The following is a 22,699-nucleotide window of genomic DNA, read 5'->3' as shown; positions in this document are numbered from 1 at the left end:
AGATGAGCAGATATAGAGAATGATATTAAAAAAAACAATTTAAATCACTGACAATACAAATCTCACTGGTTAAAAAGAGAGAGAGAAAGAGGTTCATGACTCTCTCCCTACCAGAGAAGTTTTCTCCTTTTTTCCTCCTTGCTCATGCCTCTATCACCTTTCCACATTAGTCTCTTACACCTTTATTTCACTCTTTACTCACACATCACTATCACTGACACACACACAGATACACCCTAAAGCATCTACATCAGTATTGTCTTGCATCCCTGTATTATGTTTATCAATTTTATTGCACATGTCGCTCATCAACATCCTTATATCTATAACCCAGCACCTCATATTTTTCCTACATGATAGCCACTATACATGCGTAACAGCTCCCCACATACAGACACTCATAACCCATAGATTACACAGACACACATCCAGATCTCACACTGTATATACATACATGACATAATCTTCACTCTTCTTATGCTTCCCTTAACTCTGGTTTCTTGGAATGTATGTGGTATTCGTTCACAGGCAAAAAAAATAACAATCCTTGAATATATCTCAAATTAAAAGCAGACATCCTCCTCCTACAGGAAACTCATTTACAACAATCAGAAGAAAAGTATCTTATAGTCTCTAATTTTACTCAAGTCTTTTCAGCATGTCATAATAGTAGACAAAGAGGGGTCTCTATCTTGTTACATATAAGATTATCATTTACACCAAATAACACAATAATAGATCCAGAGGGTGGATTTGTCACAATTCAAGGAACTATATTTAATAGTATTTTTACAATCGTTAATCTATATGCTCCCAATAATGATGATCCAGCTTTTTTTCCATGCAGTTTTTTTCTCAAATATATGATCTTACTGCAAATTCAAAAATCATTATTGGAGGAGATTTCAACACTGTATTAAACCCATTAATAGATCGCTCTAGTAATTCAGCAAATGTGAGGCATTTACAATCTGCCAAAATAATAAATGAATATATGAAGGATTTCGGGCTTGGTGATGTGTGGAGACAAAAAATGAAAAAATGAAACAAACAGGGAGTATACTTTTTTCTCTCCAGTACATCAATCATTTTCACGAATAGATTTTTTTCTCATGAGTAATTCTATGATTGAAAAAATATCTTCCAGAATATATCCTATCATTATCAGTGATCATGCACCTATATCCCTCATTATTCAAACTGGCCCCATTATTAAAACATCTCCAACATGGCGGTTTAACACTTCTTTATTAAAGGACTCTGAATTTGACACATTTATAAGGCAAGAATGGGCAAACTTTATAGGAACAAATGATTCTCCAAACACATCTCCCTCTCTAATTTGGGAAACAGGAAAAGCGGTAATAAGGGGGAAAATCATATCATATTCCTCACATAAGAAAAAACAGGAACAAAAACTCGAAAGCGATATTGAGGAAAGAATGAAACAACTAACAGATAGACACGCACCAAATCCAAACAAACAAATATGGAAAGAATTACAAAATGCTAAATTACAACTGGATAGTATTTTATCAAAAAAAACTGAATTTATATTACAGCAACTTAGACATAATAACTTCGAATATAATAATAAATCAAGCAAATTCTCAGCAAATCAGCTTCAACGTAATAAAGAAAAATAACTTATAACAACAATCAAAAATTCTACCGGACAATACACACAATCACCACAGGAAATCAATCATACTTTTTATAGCTATTACCGGAATTTATATTCAGCAGAAAATAAACCTAATCCACAAGATATTCAGTCATTCCTTGATAATTTAAACCTACCTCAGTTATCTAAAGTAGATACAGAATTCTTAGACTCATCCTCCAGTGACTTACAATGCGCATTAAACAAAATGCCTAATGGCAAGGGACCGGGCCCTGATGGATTCCCTGCAGAATTTTTTAAGCATTTTTGGTCCGTATTATCACCGCTGTTCTTCAGAACTGTGACAGAAATGAAAAACAATGGTCTAATCCCTTCCCACATGAACACAGCAGCAATAAAATTGTTGCTTAAACCAGATAAAGATCCTACTCTTACATCTAGCTACCGGCCTTTATCTTTAATCAATACAGATATTAAAGTAATTGCTAAGGGACTTGCATCTAGGTTAGAGACAGTGCTTCCTTCGATAATCCATAATGATCAAACAGGATTCATCAAAGGAAGACACTCTACCAACAATATTAGAAGGCTACTCAACCTTATTAGCTTGACACAGCGTAAAAAAACAAAAGCAATAGAATAGAATAGAGAATAGAATGCCTTTATTGTCATTATACAGGATGTACAATGAGATTGGAGGGCCACTCCTGTTCAGTGCCATGTAACAGAAAATCAAACTCTCTAAAATAAAATATTATGAAAATATTATAATCTAGTATGATCAATATAATCAAGAGATATACAGAAATAAACAATGTGTAAAATATACAAAAAATAGCATGTATAAAAATATATACATACATTGGTGCATCTGTACATTGTAAGAAAAGTAAATATGTGTATACATATAATAATGAAGATGATGAATATTGCACTTGGTGAATGAATATTGCACTAGTGAATGAATACTGGATATTACACAATATAGGAATGTCAGATATTGTTCAGTATGAATAATATAATATTGCACAGTTACAGTGGGTGAGTGTGTGAGTTCAGGGTGGTGATAGTAATGTCACTAGATGCAGAAAAAGCCTTTGACAAAGTTAACTGGTCTTTCCTGTTTGCAGCTCTTCACAAATTTGGTTTTGAAAAATCATTCATTCACTGGATAACAACTCTGTATAACTCACCAAAAGCTACAGTCACCACTAATGGAATCATATCTCAGTATTTTATTCTGGAAAGAGGTACCAGACAAGAATGCCCACTCTCACCCTTACTTTTTGAAATGTTCATTGAACCACTGGCCACTGCAATACGTCAGAGTTATAATATTAAAGGTATTCAAACCACTCTATCAGAACATAAAATTAATTTATATGCAGATGATGTATTGCTTTATCTACAAGAACGTACAAACTCGGTGCAGGAAGTATTTAATCTCATAACAACCTTTTCACAAATATCAGACTATTCTATAAATTGGTCAAAATCAATAATTCTTCCTATAACAGAGAACTCATGGAATTCTGCAGACCAAGATAAATACATCTCTTTCCCAGTAGGCAATATCAAGTATCTAGGCATAAATGTCTCCTCTAAATTATCAGACTTAGTTCACCTAAACTTCACTCCACTTTTGGATAAGATTATAAGTAACATGAAACGCTGGAATAATCTTTTCATTTCCTACCATAAAAATGAAAGTTTTACCCCAAATCAACTATTTGTTCTCAATGATTCCATTCAAACCCACATCCAAATGGTTTCCGCTGCTAGACTCTAACATCATAAAGTTCTACTGGAAAAATAAAAAAGTAAAAATTAGTCTCTCCACTCTCCAGAAAAGCAAAAGTAATGAAGGTCTGGAGGCACCTAATTTTTTGGTCTACTACTTAGCTTACCAAATACAATATATTATAAAATGGATTCACCCAAATGAAGCTGACAGCTCTTGGATAGAATTAGAAGAGATAGATTGTAACAACATTAAGCTTTCAGATATCCCCTTTATTACTGCCTCAATTAATTGCCATAATTGTTTCAAAAACCCATTGATCTCTTCTACTTTGACAGCCTGGTGAAAAACCCTTGAGATCACAAATTTGCAAATGGAACCCTGTAGTATATCGCCAGTCTGGCACAACCCAGATTTTCAGATTAATAGAACAACTGTCTACTTTAGAACATGGGAACAGAAAGGAATCACACACCTCCATCACCTCTTTCAATATGATAAATTCATGTCAGCTACAAACTTGTTAAAAAATTTTGGACTAGGAAATGGAAATTTTCTCTACTACCAGCAATTAAAGAACTCAATTAAGAAAATATTTCCTACACTTAATAGCCATTTACAACCACCCACAGTAGTAAAAGAGATTTCAAATCTTTGTACAACAAATAAAAAAATTATAAAATTATTCTAAACTCTATAAATTAATTTCAGTCACAGACTCAACATGTTTACCCATCTCCAAATGGGAAAAAGACTTTCCACTGTCTTTAGATCCTGATTATTGGACTCAGATTTGTAAAAATACATTTTCAATGACAAAAAATAGCAATTTACAACTTATTTAATACAAAATTTTACACAGAACCTATATCACACAGCACATGTTGAATAAAATGGGCATTTCAGAGTCTGAGATTTGTACTCAGTATACTCAAAACCCTACAGACACTTATTTCCATGCACTGTGGCTCTGCTCACCGGTCCAGAATTTCTGGCTTGAAGTCACACAAAAACTTTCCTCTATCTTGGGCTGCAGAATCCCATTATCTCCTCATTTGTGCTTGCTAGGTGAAATAACTTCAACTAATCTTCCAACCAAGCAAGCTAAGTTACACTCACAGCTTTAGTTATTGCAAAGAAAACAATACTTGTTAACTGGAAAGATAAGCAATTGCTTACTATTTATCACTAGTTAAATCTCCTGATTGAGCACATATCAATGGAAAGAGTATCTGACTCCTTAAAAAACAGGATGACACATTTTATTGAAACATGGTTTCCATTCATTAACTCTTTAAATATAACTCTAGAATCCTGATTTTTGCCTGTCAACGAATACCTTAATGTACATTGCTAAGTATTTTATTATTATTATTGTTATTAATAATAATAATAATAATAAAGTGGATGGTTGACATTATCACTACTGGCATTTTTGATAACATTTGTGTGTTTTGAGTTATTAACTTTTCTAATCTGTGTTGCAGCTGCAGGATCAGGAGCTTGTTGTTGCCCCCCCCCCTGTTTGCAGACAGCAACTGATCACTCAAGGGGTCCCAGCATGAGTTAATTGGGCTTTCTGTTCTTTAGGAATCATGGGGTACCCTTATGTTCCCATGGGGGCTGTATGGTCGACCCGTTCTGCCTGGGGGGTTTGGGCGCTTGGATGATGGGATTCTGGGTGCTGTGGGGGTCGTGGGGCCTTGTTCGGGCCTGGACCTCTGGGGGGTCCGGGCCGGGCCTGTCGGGGCCCTGGGGTCGGGGTGGTCGGCTCTCTGGGTGCCCTCTGGGCGCCCCTCATCTCTCGCCCATGGCTCCCCTTGGGGGGCGGGGGGGCGCCCTCTGGCCTGGGGGCCGGTTGGGGGTAGGGCGGTTGGGCCTGTTGGGTGGACTCGGGGCTGTGCTGCCCGGGCCTCCTGGGTGTGGTGGGGTGGGGTGGATGGGGAGACCTTTCCTGGGATTGGGAGAGGGTTGAGGGGGTTGTCCGTGGTGTCTTTGCGTGAAGCCTGGCCACATACAATTGAAGGTGCGACTCCTTCCCATGGCCCCATGTCCCTCTTTTTGGTTGCTCCACCTCCTGGCGGTCTCTGGCTTCCTTCTCGCCCTTGATCAGTCCTTAAAACCCTTCACGCTCTCAACCCTGTCTCCTCGCTGTGATTTGTGCCTCTCTGGGAATCCTTGGGCGGTTCCTCTGGGCCTGCCCCGCCGCCGTCGACCTGTGGGGGCCCGGGCCTTCCCCTGGTGCCGGGTCTGGGGGGGTGGGATTGGGGGGGGGGGGGGGGGGGGGGGGGGGGGTCGGGTTGGGGATGGACGGGGGCCATTCCCCTCTGTTCTCCCCCCGGGTCGGATTGGCTTCACTTGTCACTCTTCTTTTAATGCACATCATTAGCTTAGCACACACACACACACACACACATAAGATTCATAATAATTGTATTTATGTAGAGCACTATATTCAATTCAATTCAATTCAATTTTATTTATATAGCGCCAAATCACAACAAACTGTCGCCTCAAGGCGCTTTGTATTGTGGGTAAAGACCCTACAATAATACAGAGAAAACCCAACAGTCAAAACGACCCCCTATGAGCAGCACTTGGTGACAGTGGAAAGGAAAAACTCCCTTTTAACAGGAAGAAACCTCCAGCAGAACCAGGCTCAGGGAGGGGCAGTCATCTGCCGCGACCGGTTGGGCTGAGGGGAGAGAAAGACATGCTGTGGAAGAGAGCCAGAGATTAATATCAATTAATGATTAAATGCAGAGTGGAGTATAAACAAAGTAAATAAGGTGAATGAGAAACAGTGCATTATGTGAACCCCCCAGCAGACTAGGCCTATAGCAGCATAACTAAGGGATGGTTCAGGGTCACCTGATCCAGCCCTAACTATAAGCTTTATCATAAAGGAAAGTTTTAAGCCTAATCTTAAAAATAGAGAGGGTGTCTGTCTCCCGAATCCAAGCTGGAAGCTGGTTCCACAAAAGAGGCGCCTGAAAGCTGAAGGCTCTGCCTCCCATTCTACTCTTAAGTATCCTAGGAACCACAAGTAAACCAGCAGTCTGAGAGCGAAGTGCTCTGTTGGGGTGATATGGTACTATGAGGTCTTTGAGATAAGATGGTGCCTGATTATTCAAGACCTTGTATGTGAGGAGAAGAATTTTAAATTCTATTCTAGATTTAACAGGGAGCCAATGAAGAGAAGCCAATATGGGAGAAATATGCTCTCTCTTTCTAGTCCCTGTCAGTACTCTAGCTGCAGCATTTTGGATCAGCTGAAGGCTTTTCAGGAAGCTTTTAGGACAGCCTGATAATAATGAATTACAATAATCCAGCCTAGAAGTAATAAATGCATGAATGAGCTTTTCAGCATCACTCTGAGAAAGGATGTTTCTAATTTTAGAAATATTGCGCAAATGCAAAAAAGCGGTCCTACATATTTGTTTAATATGTGCATTGAAGGACATATCCTGGTCAAAAATGACTCCAAGATTTCTCACAGTGTTACTGGAGGCCAAAGTAATGCCATCCAGAGTAAGTATCTGGTTAGACACCATGTTTCTAAGATTTGTGGGGCCGAGAACAAGAATTTCAGTTTTATCTGAATTTAGAAGCAGGAAATTAGAGGTCATCCAGGCCTTAATGTCTTTAAGACATTCCTGCAGTTTAACTAATTGATGTGTGTCATCTGGCTTCATTGATAGGTAAAGCTGAGTATCATCTGCATAACAATGAAAATTGATGCAGTGCTTTCTAATAATACTGCCTAAGGGAAGCATGTATAATGTAAATAAAATTGGTCCTAGCACAGAACCCTGTGGAACTCTATAATTAACCTTAGTGTGTGAAGAAGACTCCCCATTTACATGAACAAATTGGAGTCTATGAGATAAATATGATTCAAACCACTGCAGTGCAGTACCTTTAATACCTATAGCAAGCTCTAATCTGTGTAATAAAATGTTATGGTCAACAGTATCAAAAGCTGCACTGAGGTCCAACAGGACAAGAACAGAGATGAGTCCACTGTCAGAGGCTCTAAGAAGATCATTTGTAACCTTCACTATATATATATATATATATATATATATATATATATATATATATATATATATATATATATATATATATATATATACCTCCCTACAGGGAGCAGGCCGGATTGGTAATGGTAGGCCACATAGCGGGTCTGGCCATCTACAGGAATGTGGATCGGCCCTCACCCGCCTCACTCTCCCATACCCCACCTGCCTTCCATTTTAATGCATCTCACACTCACTTTACACGGGTAGGTGGGACTCACACTTAAAAATAAATAAATTCCAATCAGGCAATTGGAAAATTATAGCTGTTCCTCAGTTGGGAAATTGGGGAACAAATTTGAATCATAAATACATAGACTCCATATATTATACATGACAAAAATAAATAAATAAAAAAAAATAAAATAAAAAAATGAATAAATAAAAAATATATATAAAAAATATAATTATTTAATTCAATATTCAAAGGAATGGTATGGGTGACTAACACTATGGTAGGGGTTGAGTGGCAGGTGGGCTGATTAGGATTCGGGGGGAGTCTTGGGGGATTTGGAGCAGTGCTTGCGGCCCCCTGCATCTCTTCTTCCTTTCCCCTGCTGTCTCTCTCCTCCCCTGTGCTGGTGGGGTCCGGACCTCTGGGGTTCCCCGGGGTGGATGTTGACCTGGTGGACCTGTCCGTGTCTCTCTGGTGAGGTGGCTGGTCGCGGTGGGGGTGTCATGGTGACAGTGTAGGGGCTATGTTTTTGGATCTGTGGCTGGGGTGGGGGAAATGTGGGTGTTGGGGATGGGGTGGCTGGGGCATGGGTTGGGGTATATAGGTCTTGCTGGCTGGGCTATGCGGCTCCTCCTCTTTCTCTCCCCTGCTCCACAATCTGCTTCCCTCCCCCCTCGCCGCGTGTGCCCGTGCGATGCAGGCTTGTCGTCTGCCCTGCGGGCCTTATGCCCTGCCCCTGTGCCTGGCTCTCTCGGGCGGGATGGGCGCCCTTTGCTCTGCCGAGGGGTGGCGGGGCGGTGGGTGGCGGGGGCTTGGGGGCATCCTGTGGGCCAGGTTGTCCTGTGCTGCTGGGGCTGAGTCTGGGCGTCCGGATTGTCCTGGCTGCTGTGCTTCCTGGGTTCTTGGGTCTCTTCACTGTCCCTCGGCTCGTGTGGTGCTTTGGGCGCCTTTTCTGGGTCCGTGTGCCACCTGTCTTGGACCAGGTTGCGCTCTCGGCCTCTGTTGGCTTTGTAAACACCCTCAGACACTGATGTAGACATTCCTGCATGTTTCTGCCCTCGCACGGGGGTTTCCACTGCTTCTTGGCCTTTAATGCAGGTTGCTGACATTTGGGTTCTTGTTGCCATCCTGTGTTGTGATGTTTGGACTCACAACACTGACTGATTTGGTTTCTGATACTCTTTGTCCTTGTTTAGGGGTCTGGATGCAGGTTGTCACTGAGGTGCTTTCATTCTTGTTTATTATATTCTTTCTTTCTTTATTTATTTTTTGTAAAGGGGAAGAAAATAAAAATCTTATGAGTTGGGATCACTACGTTAAATTTGGAAGGGTGCACATGCATGCCTTCGCAAGAGCATGAACATGGGCACATATGTGCACAGGGACATGCAAGCATGAACACACACACATACACACACTCAAAAAAAAAAAAAAAAGAGGGCCAATGATGTATTAAAACACTATCAACTGACAGGTACCCCAGCCTGTAGCAGATAGCATAAATGATTTTTTGTTTGTTTGTTTGTTTGTTTTTCCAGTTTCCTGCCTGTTCATGCTGCATGGCTGGGGTAGCTGTGTGTTTTTTTTTCTCTGAGCCCCCCCCCCCCCCCCCCCCCCCCAAAAAAAAAAAAGACTTTGGGAAGTTCCTCTGATGTCTCTTTGAAAATAAATAGAGGTCATTTCGGGGCATGCAGAAGCAATTGGAGGATTGAGGGTTTCAGCCCCACAGTCAGCTGTCCCAGTGGGCTGAGGTTGTTGATACATTTTTGCACCGAAAGAAAATGTTTCGCCTGTTTTTGAATGGATCGCCTACTTCGTTCTTCACCATCCACAGTAACAATAATCAGTTATACGTGCGAGTGTCCACCTGCAATAAATAAAAGCGTTGATATCAAAAACATTCATTCAGCAATCACAAGTCTCAGCCCAAAATGACATGTTCATTTAAAAAAAAAGAAGAAAAACGAATGAATCCTGGCGCCTCAGCCCCCTGGAAACAGCAGGAGTGAAACGCATCGAAGCCTCACTTAGCCACGGTCACGTGATGTAGGTGTTTTGAACCAAGTTTCAGAGCAGTGTTTCGAAACACCTGCGCTTCGGAAACTCGACACAGTGTCGAAACTTCAGTGTCGAGCTTCCATCTCTACTATCTGGATAACAACATATTTTAGTGTTATCTTCACCTCCTTTATCTAGAGCATACTCTTTGCTGAATCACCTGTATTCACATTATTCACTTTATTTGTTTTTAGAAATTCGCTAGCTTAGCGCAGCTAGTAGCTTAGCCCCTGTAATTGGTGCGGACTATGGTAGCTTAGCTGCCGTTAGCTCCCCCCCCCCAGCAGATCCCAAGCAGCAGGGAAAACAAGCTGCACTGATAACATTAACTGCTGGATGTCTCGAAACTTTCAAGAACTGAACAGAGACAAGACAGAAATATTTATTGTTGGTCCAAAAAGTCAGAAACAGAAGGTTTGTTCATATTTATCATCCCTGCCTCTGAAGGTTAGATTAGAGCTCTAACAGATATCTGAATGATCCACAGCCATTAAAGTTTAAATCTCTTCTATTTGATTAAAGTAAAAGTTTAACAGATATCTACATCACACCTGATGAGGAGCATGAATAGAGACTTTTCCATATCCTGTGTGTTATGCTTCACGGAGTCATGGCTGTGTGAGGAGATACCGGACTGCGCGCTCCAGTTGGAGGGATTTCATCTCCTCCGCTCAGACCGGCAAGCTGCGCTTTCTGGCAAGGCTACAGGTGGAGGAGTCTGCTTCTACATAAACAGTGGCTGGTGTACGGATGTGACAGAGATTGCTAAGCACTGCTCTCCCTCACTGGAATATCTTTTCATTCACTGTAAACCGTTCTACTCTCCGCGGGAGTTCGCTTCATTCATACTGGCTGCTGTTTACATCCCGCCGGACGTGGACGTGCACGAGGCCCAGTGCGCGCTCACAGAGCAGATTCTGTGCATGGAGCGGACATACCCGGACTCTCTTATCATCGTACTTGGGGACTTTAATAAAGCCAGCCTGAGACAGGAACTTCCCAAATATAAACAATATATCACATGTCCGACCAGAGAGGAGAAGACACTAGACCACTGCTACAGCACGATAAGCGGGGCTTATCACGCAGTGCCCCGCGCTGCACTCGGCCTCTCTGACCACGACATGATCCACCTGATCCCCGCGTACAGACAGAGGCTGAAGCTCTCAAAACCTGTGGTGAGGACAACAAAGCAGTGGACCCGTGAGGCTGTGGAGGAGCTCCGCACATGCTTCGAAACTACAGACTGGGACTCAATGAGGGCTGCCTGTGACAGTTTGGATGATTACACGGACACTGTAACCTCGTATATCCACTTCTGCGAGGACAGCATTGTGCCATCACGCACCAGGGTGAGTTATAACAGTGACAAACCCTGGTTTACTCCCAAACTGAAGCAGCTGTGGATAGAGAAGAGGGAGGCTTTTAAAAGTGGGGACAAAGACTGCTACAAAGAGGCCAAGTACAGGTTTAGCAAGGAAGTGGCCACTGCTAGATCACATCACTCTGAGAATATACAGCAGCAGATCTCAGAGAACGACGCGGCCTCTGTATGGAAAAGTTTTAGGCAGATTACCAACTACAAGCCTAAAACCCCCCACTCCACAGACGACCTACAAACTGCAAATAGACTGAAGGAGTTCTATTGTCGTTTTGATGGTCAGTTCAGCAGCCTTCACACCTCCACCAGTCCCAACTACAATACAGCCAGCACAAGTATTCACCCCCCAACCTCCCCCACTCCCCACACCTCAGAGAAGCCCACATCATCAAGGACTCCCACCCCAGAGTCCCCCTCCTCCCCCACCCCCACAGTCTTTTGTATTCAGGAGGACCAGGTGCTAAAGCAGTTCAGGAGTGTCAAAGCTCGCAAAGCTCCAGGTCCAGATGGTGTCTCACCTGCCACACTGAGACACTGTGCTAACGAGCTTGCCCCTGTCGTGTCTTGGATGGTTGCATTCTTGGAGAAAAAATCCTTGCTGACAAAGTCTTAATGCATATATACAAAGTTTATTGCAAAGAAACAGACAGTGTCAAAACAGGCGCTTTTTCCTTTTGCTGCCTGGGACAGGGCCTTGCCAATCACCCTAACTCAACTCAGCAAGGAGAGAACAAAGGTTTTATACGGTTGGTGAAACCCCCACATTCCTAACTTTCCATACATGGCTATGAAAACAGCTTCAAGCCATATCCTATATCTAAACATATGGTCAATTCCTTATATGGAAGGCCAGAAAGCTACAAGAGGCCCTCTCTGCATTCCTTTTGAGCTGAGGCCAAATCTTTATGTTAAAGCTCAGGTTACCTTTTTACACAAATCAATAAAGGCCTTAAAGAAGAAAACATACATACATATATAGGGTTTAACATAGCAGTACAGACACCACACCCCATTGTTCACGAACATCTTCAACTCCTCACTGGAAGTTTGCCACGTGCCTGTCTGTTTTAAAACCGCTACCATTGTTCCTGTCCCCAAGAAGCCAAGGATCACTGGACTTAATGACTACAGACCTGTGGCACTGACTTCTGTGGCCTTTCCTCTTCCTGCTCTTGTCGGAGACGGTCGCACTATCTCTCTCTCCCTGCCCTCCCCATCTCTCCGCTTGCTGCTTGCTGTGAGAGCGTCTCTCACACACTGTCCGAATAAGAATAAGATTGAGAGCAACATGGATCTGGCAAACTGGGCCCTCAACACCATTGATCGAATTTTTTCCACTATGAGATCGGGGAAAGGGGAGCCTGCGTGTCCGAGTGGAACAGACCCGGTTGGATACGTTATCGATTCTTGGAGCTCGTGGAGACCTGTGTGCTTCTCAGCCCTCGAGGTTGAAGAGGTGGAAGACGCCTACATATTCAGCCTTTTGGTAGCGGTATCTTTTCTGTTTGGGCTTGGAGTATAACTGATTTACCGGGAAATCAAGAAAATCTGGGCGGCAGTTCGACATCTGCAGAGGCTGCAGACCCAGGTGGACGGCCTGTCCAGAACCATACAGACTCAGACTCAAAGCCTGGTGGACCTGAGCCGTAACGTGCTCGCAGGCGAGAGGGGTTAGATCTGGAGATAAGGTTCGGTTCTGCACAGTGAGGACGGTAACTAATGAATTTGGAATATTGGATTTACTGAATGGTTCCCCAGTGAGACTGAAGGCTGCAAGTCGGCTGCATAACCTCAGACACCTGTCCCCCCATGTTGTGTTTGTATTTGTTGTATTCTTGGATGGGTGCTTTGTTAATTGCAATTTCCAATGTGTGAACCTGTTCACCCACATGGCAATAAAAACCTTCATTCATTCATTCATGAAGTCATTTGAGTGTCTGGTGCTGTCCCACCTCAAGTCCCTCACAGCCCCCCTTCTGGACCCCCTGCAGTTTGCCTACAGAGCAAACAGGTCTGTGGATGACGCCATCAACCTTGCTCTGCCCTTTATCCTACAGCATCTGGACTCCCAGGGAACCTACGCCAGGATCCTGTTTGTGGACTTCAGCTCTGCCTTCAACACCATCATCCCTGATCTCCTCCAAGACAAGCTGTCCCAGATGAACGTGCCTGATCCCATCTGCAGGTGGATCATTGACTTCCTGATGAACAGGAAGCAGCACGTGAGGCTGGGGAAGAATGTCGCGGACTCCCAGACCATCAGCACCGGCACTCCTCAGGGCTGTGTCCTCTCTCCTCTGCTCTTCTCCCTGTATACCAACTGCTGCACCTCTGACCACCAGTCTGTCAAGCTTATTAAGTTTGCAGACGACATGACTCTCATCGGACTCATCTCAGACGGGGACGAGTCGGCCTACAGGATGGAGGTCAAACGTCTGGTGTCCTGGTGCAGCCACAATAACCTGGTACTGAACGCCCAGAAGACAGTGGAGATTATAGTGGACTTTAGGAAGCACACAGCCCCTCTACCCTCCATCATCCTGACTGACACCCCCATCACCACAGTGGACTCTTTTCGCTTCCTGGGAACTACCATCACCCAGGACCTCAAGTGGGAGCCCACCATCACCTCTGTCGTCAAAAAGGCCCAGCAGAGGATGTACTTCCTGCGGCAGTTGAAGAAATTCAACTTGCCAGCAAGGACCATGGTGCAGTTCTATACTGCCATCATTGAGTCCATCCTCACCTCCTCCATCACTGTGTGGTACGCTGGAGCCACCACTAGGGACAAACAGAGACTACAGCGCGTTGTGCACTCTGCTGAGAAGGTGATTGACTGTAACCTCCCATCTCTCCAGGACCTGTACACCTCCAGGACACTGGGGCGTGCAGGTCGGATCACAGCCGACCACTCTCACCCTGGGCACAGACTTTTTGACCCTCTCCCCTCAGGCAGGAGGCTACGGTCCATACGGACCAGAACCTCCCGCCATAAGAACAGTTTCTTCCCCTCTGCTGTTGGACTCATGAACAATAACCCTAAGACTGTTACCACCACCCTCCACAAACGCTGATGACCCTGTGTTTATGCACCTGTCTGTCTGCACTGTATATTTTGTAATTTTGTAATATTGTATTATAGTTATAGTTCTAATATCTCTGTGTATTTGTAATTTGTATATTTGTACATTGTCTTATAGTTTTTATACTTATTTGTTTTTTATGTAAGCACGAAGTACCGCAGCAATTTCCTAATGCTGTGAACCTGTTCACCCATATGGCAATAAAAACCTTCTGATTCTGATTCTGACCTAGTAGTTATTTCCAAAATGCAGCGATAAATCATTTTTAAATAAAACATTTTCCTGACATTTGTCTGGTTTTAATCAGACAGCTACATGCTCTGGGCACAGAGACTGCTACTACCAGCAGCCTTTTCAAGAATATACAACACACTGATGTCATTTGAAAAATTCTCCATATAAATGATGGCAGTATGAGCTGCATGCTAGGCTTAGTTTAATTTGAGTGTCTAGGCAGTCTGAACTTGTCACTTCCATGTGTTCAGGTGGTGCAGAGGTTAGCATCATGACCTCACAATAATAAGGATTTAGGTTTGAATTTACTTTTTTTCCTGTTTGTTTTTTTGGTTTTTTTTTTGAGGGGAGGAGGAAAAGACCATTTCACTTTCAAACATATTAAGACAGAAAATGTCTAATTATCACCAAAACAGTTGGATAAAATGGCAGTGGCGAAGTGGGTAGACGCTCGCCTTGCAGCCGAAAGGTTGCAGGTTCAAGCCCCTGTCCCTGTGCTGCGTTATGTCCTTGGGCAAGATACTTAAACCACATTGTCTAACGGTAGCGCCGGTCTCTGGCTGCATGACCACAGATGCTCGTCCCTGGATGAGTGATCTAGAACGATTATTTCGTTGTGTGCCTTGTGCACACAATGACAATGAGTTGAATCTAATCTAATCTAAAGATGAACACCAGTTATCAGGTTTTTCACAGTCAGATTTAATTATTGGTAATAATAATAATAATAATCAATTGGTTCTCTAAATAACTGGTATGAACATATCCAGAGATTTACTTATTATTTTACCTGTCACTCTGTGACTTTGAATATGATAAGCAGTTAAGAAATTAATCAGACAAGAATGGAAGATTCTAATTAACCCCTGAGAGATATTATAGGTATTGCAGATACTATAATAGATATGGTAATTAATAGATTAAAAAATAATTAAAACTAATTTTAAAAAAAGTTAAAAACTTTTCTCTTGTGTTTTTACAGTGCAAAGATGACAGAGCTTCTGGAGACACTGGGACATTTGGGAGAGAAGGAACTGAGATATTTTAAGTGGTATCTGCAGAAACCTGAATTTCTGGATGGTTTACCAGCCATCCCAAAGAATGATCTTCACACAGCTGACAAACAGAAAACAGTAAATTTGATGACCCAGATATACAAAACTGAAGATGCTGTGGAAGTCACAAGGAAGATTTTGGACAAAGTGAAGACTCATACAAGTCAGTGCAAGGAAGAATTAACATGAAACATTTGGTGCAGTCTGCAGATAATGTGAAATTAATGTTATGAAACCTATTCATAAACTCATAAGCTGTATTACATATTAACAATATTACTATTTTAACACTGACTCAAATGTACCCTCTGACAGTCTGCTAAATGAAAATGCAGCACTATGGACAATCCCTATGGACAATCACTGAAACCAAGCAATTGATCTATACTGCAGCAGCAGAGATACTTGAGGTGGTTGGCTATGAGATGAACAGTCACAAGGAGCAGTACCCTCTATGGAAAAGACAACTAGAGCCTAAGATCAAGGCAGTATGAAGGGAAGTTAGCCAGCTATTAGAGTTTTGATCTGGTTTATTCTCCTGGCTTCTATGTCTCTGGTATACCTCTTCAAGTGGTTAGCCAACGCTGTGAATCTTTGCTTGGTAGTAAGGCCTCAGCAAGGGACAGCTTGTTGTACTTCTTAGGTATTCCTTTCTTCAGCTCTGATAGCTTACTAAATTCCCTCCATGGCGCCTTGATATTTTTCTTTAGTCTTCTTTTCCACAGAGGGTAATGCTTCTTGTGGCTACCTGTCATCTTACAGTCAACAATCTCGAGGATTGCTGTTGCCATGGGATAGAGCAGATGTTTAAGGTGGGGATCATCCGTAGCACTACACTCACATCTTTTTTTTTTTTTGCATTTTTGGACACAGCAGCTTTTTGTGACAGTGGAGAGAGACAGGAAACGGGGAAAAGATACTTGGCCAAATCGGCTACGGGCCGGGACGCGAACCCGTGCCGCCCGCACCGCAAAGCAGCGTGTGTATGTGGTCACCGGCTTCACCACTAAGCCACCCAGGCACCCTACACTCACATCTTTTAGTAGACTTTCAGAGGGCACTTCACATAGTCTTGGTAATCAGCCATGGAGGGTCCAGGTTTCCTCCCTATTCCAAAGACTGTAGTGTTGCCACTACACTATCCATGTAAAAATACAATGAAAACATTTACAAAGGCCTGTTCATGATTTCATACTTCTTCCAACAGATAAACCTTCACAAGTTTTGCTGACACAAAAAGAACCAGCTCAGACATTTTCATCAGAAGGTAAGAGTTTAATAGTTTCAGTAAAAATCACTGAATTATTACCACATGAAGCTGACCAATTAGAGCTCTTGTTTCAATTTGGTCTTTCTCTGACTGCTGTCTTACTGGAATTAAAAAAAAAAACAGCCTGTAACTGATGAGTCTGGTGTGAACTATACATGCTATAACTTATATAGAAACAATCCATCCATCCATCCATTTTCTTCCATTTATCCGGTGCCGGTTTGCGGGGGCAGCAGCCTAAGGAGAGAAGGCCAGGCCTCCTTCTCCCCAGCCACCTCCACTAGGTAATCTCGGGGGACCCCAAGGTGTTCCCAGGCCAGCTGAGAGATAGAATCTCTCCAGCGTGTCCTGGGTCCGACCTGGGGCCTCCTCCCAGTAGAACATTCCTGGAACACCTAACCCAAGAGGGACCCAGAAGGCATCCTAATCAGATGCCCGAACCACCTCAACTGGCTCCTTTCGATGTGGAGGAGCAGCAGCTCTAATTTGAGCCCCTCCCGAATGGCTGCACTCCTCACCCTGTCTCTAAGGGACAGGCCACCTACCCTTAGGAGGAAACTCATTTTTGCTGCTTGTAATCACGATCTCATTCTTTTGGTCACCTTTGCTTTTACACTCAGCTCCCTCTTCACCACAACAGACACGTGCAGCATCCGCATCACTGCAGACACAGCCCCAGTTTGTCTAGCAATCTTCAATTCAGTTAAATTAAATTACATTTTATTTATATAGTGCCAAATCATAACAGACAGTCGCCTCAAGGTGCTTTGAACTGTGGGTAAAGACCCTACAATAATACAGAGAAAACCCAACAGTCAAAACGACCCCCTATGAGCAGCACTTGGTGACAGTGGGAAGGAAAAACTCCCTTTTAACAGAAAGAAACCTCCAGCAGAATGTACAGATGCACCAATTTATATATATATATTGATACATTCTATTTTTTGTATATTTTATACATTGTTAATTTTCTGTATATTTCTTGATTATACTAGATTATAATATTTTTATTTTGATTTTAGAGAGTTTGATTTTCTGTTGCATGGCACTGAACAGGAGTGGCCCTCCAATCTCATTGTACATCCTGTATAATGACAATAAAGGCATTCTATTCTATTCTATTCTCAGGGAGGGGCAGTCATCTGCTGAGGGGGGTTGGGCTGAGGGGAGAGAAAAAAGACATGCTGTGGAAGAGAGCCAGAGATTAATAATAAATAATGATTAAATGCAGAGTGGGGTATAAACAAAGTAAATAACTTGAATGAAAAGAAACAGTGCATCATGGGAACCCCCCAGCAGACTAGGCCTATAGCAGCATAACTAAGGGAGGGTTCAGGGTCACCTGATCCAGCCCTAACTATAAGCTTGATCAAAAAGGAAAGTTTTAAGCCTAATCTTAAAAATAGAGAGGGTGTCTGTCTCCTGAATCCAAGCTGGGAGCTGGTTCCGCAGAAGAGGTGCCTGAAAGCTGAAGGCTCTGCCTCCCATTCTACTCTTAAGTATCCTAGGAACCACAAGTAAGCCAGCAGTCTGAGAGCGAAGTGCTCTGTTGGGGTGATATGGTACTATGAGGTCTTTGAGATAAGATGGTGCCTGATTATTCAAGACCTTGTAGGTGAGGAGAAGGATTTTAAATTCTATTCTAGATTTAACAGGGAGCCAATGAAGAGAAGCCAATATGGGAGAAATCTGCTCTCTCTTTCTAGTCCCTGTCAGTACTCTAGCTGCAGCATTTTGGATCAGCTGAAGGCTTTTCAGGGAGCTTTTAGGACAGCCTGATAATAATGAATTACAATAGTCCAGCCTAGAAGTAATAAATGCATGAATGAGCTTTTCAGCATCACTCTGAGAAAGGATGTTTCTAATTTTAGAAATATTGCACAAATACAAAAAAGCGGTCCTACATATTTGTTTAATATGTGCATTGAAGGACATATCCTGGTCAAAAATGACTCCAGGATTTCTCACAGTGTTACTGGAGGCCAAAGTAATGCCATCCAGAGTAAGTATCTGGTTAGACACCATGTTTCTAAGATTTGTGGGGCCGAGAACAAGAATTTCAGTTTTATCTGAATTTAGAAGCAGGAAATTAGAGGTCATCCAGGCCTTAATGTCTTTAAGACATTCCTGCAGTTTGAAGGAAAATCATGAAAATTGTCAGGGAGGCCCAAACCTTTGCATACCACTGTATCTCTTGCTTGTCCTTGTCTGTGAATGGGTGTTCTGAAATGCTCATTATATGTTCTTACATGTAACAACAATAATTTGGCTCTTAATTGATTCTTGATTCTAAAGTTATGTACATTGATTTGGACCTGAATTGATTCTAAATTCTAAATTTATGTAGAGCACTTTAGTCAACTGTTGTTGTTTTAAATGTGCTATATAAATAAACTTGACTTGACTAAACTGTAAAGACTTATGTTACGTAACTAGGCTAAGCTAACTATTTTACTAAATGTAAATCAACATGGCCATTGGTACAACAAGCTGATGATTTGGCTATCTTACTGACATGTACTTATTTGATGCATTTTTCCATTAAGAGGCTTTTCAAAAGTGTCAGCCTAAATTCAAAGAGAAGCTGAAGCAGAGGTTCCAGCGTGTGTTTGAAGGGATTCCTAATGAAGGAACCCCGACCCTCCTGAATCAGATCTACACAGAGCTCTACATCACAGAGGGAGTTACAGAAGAGGTCAATCACGAACATGAGGTCAGACGAATTGTAACAGCATCCAGGAAACCAGACGGACCAGAAAAAACAATCAGACAGGAAGACATCTTTAAAGGCTCACCTGGAAGCGAAATCAGAACAGTCCTGATAATGGGAGTGGCTGGCATTGGGAAAACAGTCTTAACACAAAAGTTCACTCTTGACTGGGCTGAAGACAAAGCCAACCAGGACATCCAGTTCATATTCCCATTCACTTTTAGAGAGCTGAATGTGCTGAAACAGGAAAAGTTCAGCTTGGTGGAACTTGTTCATCACTTCTTTCCTGAAACCAAAGAAGCAGGAATCTGCAGCTTTGAACACTTCCAGGTTGTGTTCATCTTTGATGGTCTGGATGAGTGTCACCCTCCCCTGGACTTTGACAAGACTGAGAGTGTGACTGATGCTACAGAGTCAACCACAGTTCATGTACTTCTCACAAACCTGATCAGGGGGAAACTGCTTCCTTCTGCTTGCCTCTGGATAACCACACGACCTGCAGCAGCTAGTCAAATCCCTCCAGACCGTGTTGACATGGTGACAGGGGTCAGAGGGTTCACTGACCCACAGAAGGAGGAGTACTTCAAGAAGAGATCCAGAGATGAGGAGCAGGCCAGCAGGATCATCTCCCATATCAAGACATCACGAAGCCTCTACATCATGTGCCACATCCCAGTTTTCTGCCAGATCACTGCTACAGTTCTGGAGGATGAGCTTACAAGGAAATTTCTCAGAGGAGAGCTGCCCAAGACCCCAACTCAGATGTACATCCACTTCCTGGTGGTTCAGACCAAGGTGAAGAAGGTCAAGTATGATGAAGGAACTGAGACAGAGAACAGGAAGATGATAGAGACTCTGGGAAAACTGGCTTTTGATCAGCTGCAGAAAGGAAACCTGATCTTCTATGAATCAGACCTGACAGAGTGTGGCATCGATATCAGAGCAGCCTCAGTGTACTCAGGAGTGTTCACACAGATCTTTAAAGAGGAGAGAGGGCTGTACCAGGACAAGGTGTTCTGCTTCATCCATCTGAGTGTTCAGGAGTTTCTGGCTGCTCTTCATGTCCATCTGACCTTCATCAACTCTGGACTCAATCTGCTGGAAGAACAACAAACAACCTCCCAGAAGTCTGAAACAAGAGAATATGCAGAAAAATCCTTCTACCAGAGTGCTGTGAACAAGGCCTTACAGAGTCCAAATGGACACCTGGACTTGCTCCTCCGCTTCCTCCTGGGTCTTTCATTGCAGACCAATCACAATCTCCTACTAGATCTGCTGACACTGACAGGAAGTAGCTCACAGACCAATCAGGAAACAGTCCAGTACATCAAGGAGAAGCTCAGTGAGAATCTGTCTGCAGACAAAAGCATCAATCTGTTCCACTGTCTGAATGAACTGAATGATGGTTCTCTAGTGGAGGAGATCCAGCAGTCCCTGAGATCAGGACGTCTCTCCACAGATAAACTGTCTCCTGATCAGTGGTCAGCTCTGGTCTTCATCTTACTGTCATCAGAAGAAGATCTGGATGTGTTTGACCTGAAGAAATACTCTGCTTCAGAGGAGGCTCTGCTGAGGCTGCTGCCAGTGGTCAAAGCCTCCAACAAAGCTCTGTGAGTATATATGTTCTCATCAATCAATAAACTGCTTTTTCAAAAGCAGTGCAAATCTGCCACTTGTGAACTCTTTTCTGATTATCATCTCTTTAGACTGAGCAGTTGTAACCTGTCAGAGAGAAGCTGTGAAGCTCTGTGCTCAGTTCTGAGATGCCAAGCATCTAGTCTGAGAGAACTGGACCTGAGTAGCAACAACCTGCGGGATTCAGGAGTGACGCTACTGTTGGCTGGACAGGACAGTCCAAGCTGCAAACTGGAAACTCTAAGGTCAGTAGACATTACTGTTTTTTTATGCTTTAAAAAAATGAGTATTACTAATAGAAACTCTTATTCGTGATAAAATGTAATTTAAAGATTCAAAAATTCTTAAAAATTTGATGTCTTAAATGCTTAAAAGTATTTAAGATGCTGACAGACAGACAACAAATAAATATACACAACGGGGAATCAGTATACACAATAGAGAAAGAATTAAAAGGTAAAATTGTTGGTACATGTTGTAAAGTGTAGCTGTTCAGAGCATGTCTTATAAGAGGTGAGGTGTTAATCTGCATGTCTGCATGATGGTGAGTTCACAGCTCTGGGGAAGAAGGTGCCACTCAGTCTGATATTTCTCATTTTTATGGTCCTATATCTCATTACAGAAGACGGGAGGACAACTGAATTAAATTAATTTATATAGTGCCGAATCACAACAAACAATTCTGACTACCAACTTTATACTATCTTTTTAGAACAAAAAAACACCAGTAGTGGAAGACTCCTCTGACTCTATTGTAAAATGAGAGACAGAGAAAATCATTTGTAGCCACAGTCTGTGTAGATTCTCAGTCATCCAGGTCATAGTAGTCTCTGGAGCTTGAAAAAGGCGACTGGACTTCTTTTTGTTTCTTGAAGACGTTTCACCTCTCATCCAAAAGGCTTCTTCAGTTCTCAACCAAATGGTGGAGAGACCCAGGTATTTAAACCCCTGTGGGCGTAGTCCCCTGGAGGTGGTTATGACCCTCTATTGATCAGGTGCGTGAACACATGTGCCCAGGTGTGAAGGGGGCGTGGGTCATATTTAATCAGTGGTTTCAGTTGAAACCAATTTAGGACTCCGCTCCATTGTTTCCTGTGGCCTATTGAGGTCACTGGAACAAAGGTGTGAATGGGGGTTGAGACGTCTGGGAAGGGAGCTCAGGACAGCACTGTAAGCGGGGGAAAGTTGGTGACGTAATCCACCTCCTCTGTTCAATGATGGTTGTTCACAGTGGACATAGATGGCTTCTTTCACTCCTCTTTCAAACCATCTGTTTTCCCTGTCCAAAATGTGGACATTGGCATCCTCAAAAGAGTGCCCTTTTTCCTTCAGATGCAGATGTACTGCTGAATCTTGTCCTGTCGAGGTGGCTCTTCTATGTTGTGCCATTCGTTTGTGAAGAGGCTGTTTGGTTTCACCAATGTAGAGGTCCGAGCACTCTTCACTGCACTGAACAGCATACACTACATCGCTGATCTTGTGTTTGGCGGGTTTGTCCTTGGGATGAACCAGTTTTTGTCTTAGGGTGTGACTTGGTTTGAAGTATACTGAGATGTCATGCGTGGAGAAAATTCTTCTGAGTTTCTCTGACAAGCCTGACACATATGGGATGACAATGTTGTTCCTCTTGTCCTTCCTATTCTCTGTAGTTTGT

General features: G+C 42.7%; 1 protein-coding gene and 1 pseudogene across 1 annotated transcript in view; one reads left to right on the top strand and one right to left on the bottom strand.

The window, feature by feature from the left end:
* The window catches only part of LOC115791158 (NACHT, LRR and PYD domains-containing protein 12-like), a 1,329,445-nt pseudogene that overhangs the window by 1,181,302 nt on the left and 125,444 nt on the right, over window positions 1–22,699 (bottom strand).
* Window positions 1–22,699, top strand: part of LOC115791193 (NLR family CARD domain-containing protein 3-like) — a 37,698-nt gene that overhangs the window by 5,718 nt on the left and 9,281 nt on the right. Inside the window, exons 2-5 of the mRNA XM_030745330.1 lie at window positions 15,358–15,593; window positions 16,638–16,697; window positions 19,247–21,020; window positions 21,117–21,290. Coding sequence (XP_030601190.1) covers window positions 15,365–15,593; window positions 16,638–16,697; window positions 19,247–21,020; window positions 21,117–21,290 — 2,237 coding nt within the window. The 5' untranslated portion in view covers window positions 15,358–15,364. The remainder of the gene's footprint in view (window positions 1–15,357; window positions 15,594–16,637; window positions 16,698–19,246; window positions 21,021–21,116; window positions 21,291–22,699) is intronic.

Source organism: Archocentrus centrarchus, chromosome 2, assembly GCF_007364275.1.
Source record: "Archocentrus centrarchus isolate MPI-CPG fArcCen1 chromosome 2, fArcCen1, whole genome shotgun sequence".
NCBI classification, from domain to species: domain Eukaryota; kingdom Metazoa; phylum Chordata; class Actinopteri; order Cichliformes; family Cichlidae; genus Archocentrus; species Archocentrus centrarchus.
This window is presented reverse-complemented; position numbering and strand designations above follow the sequence as displayed.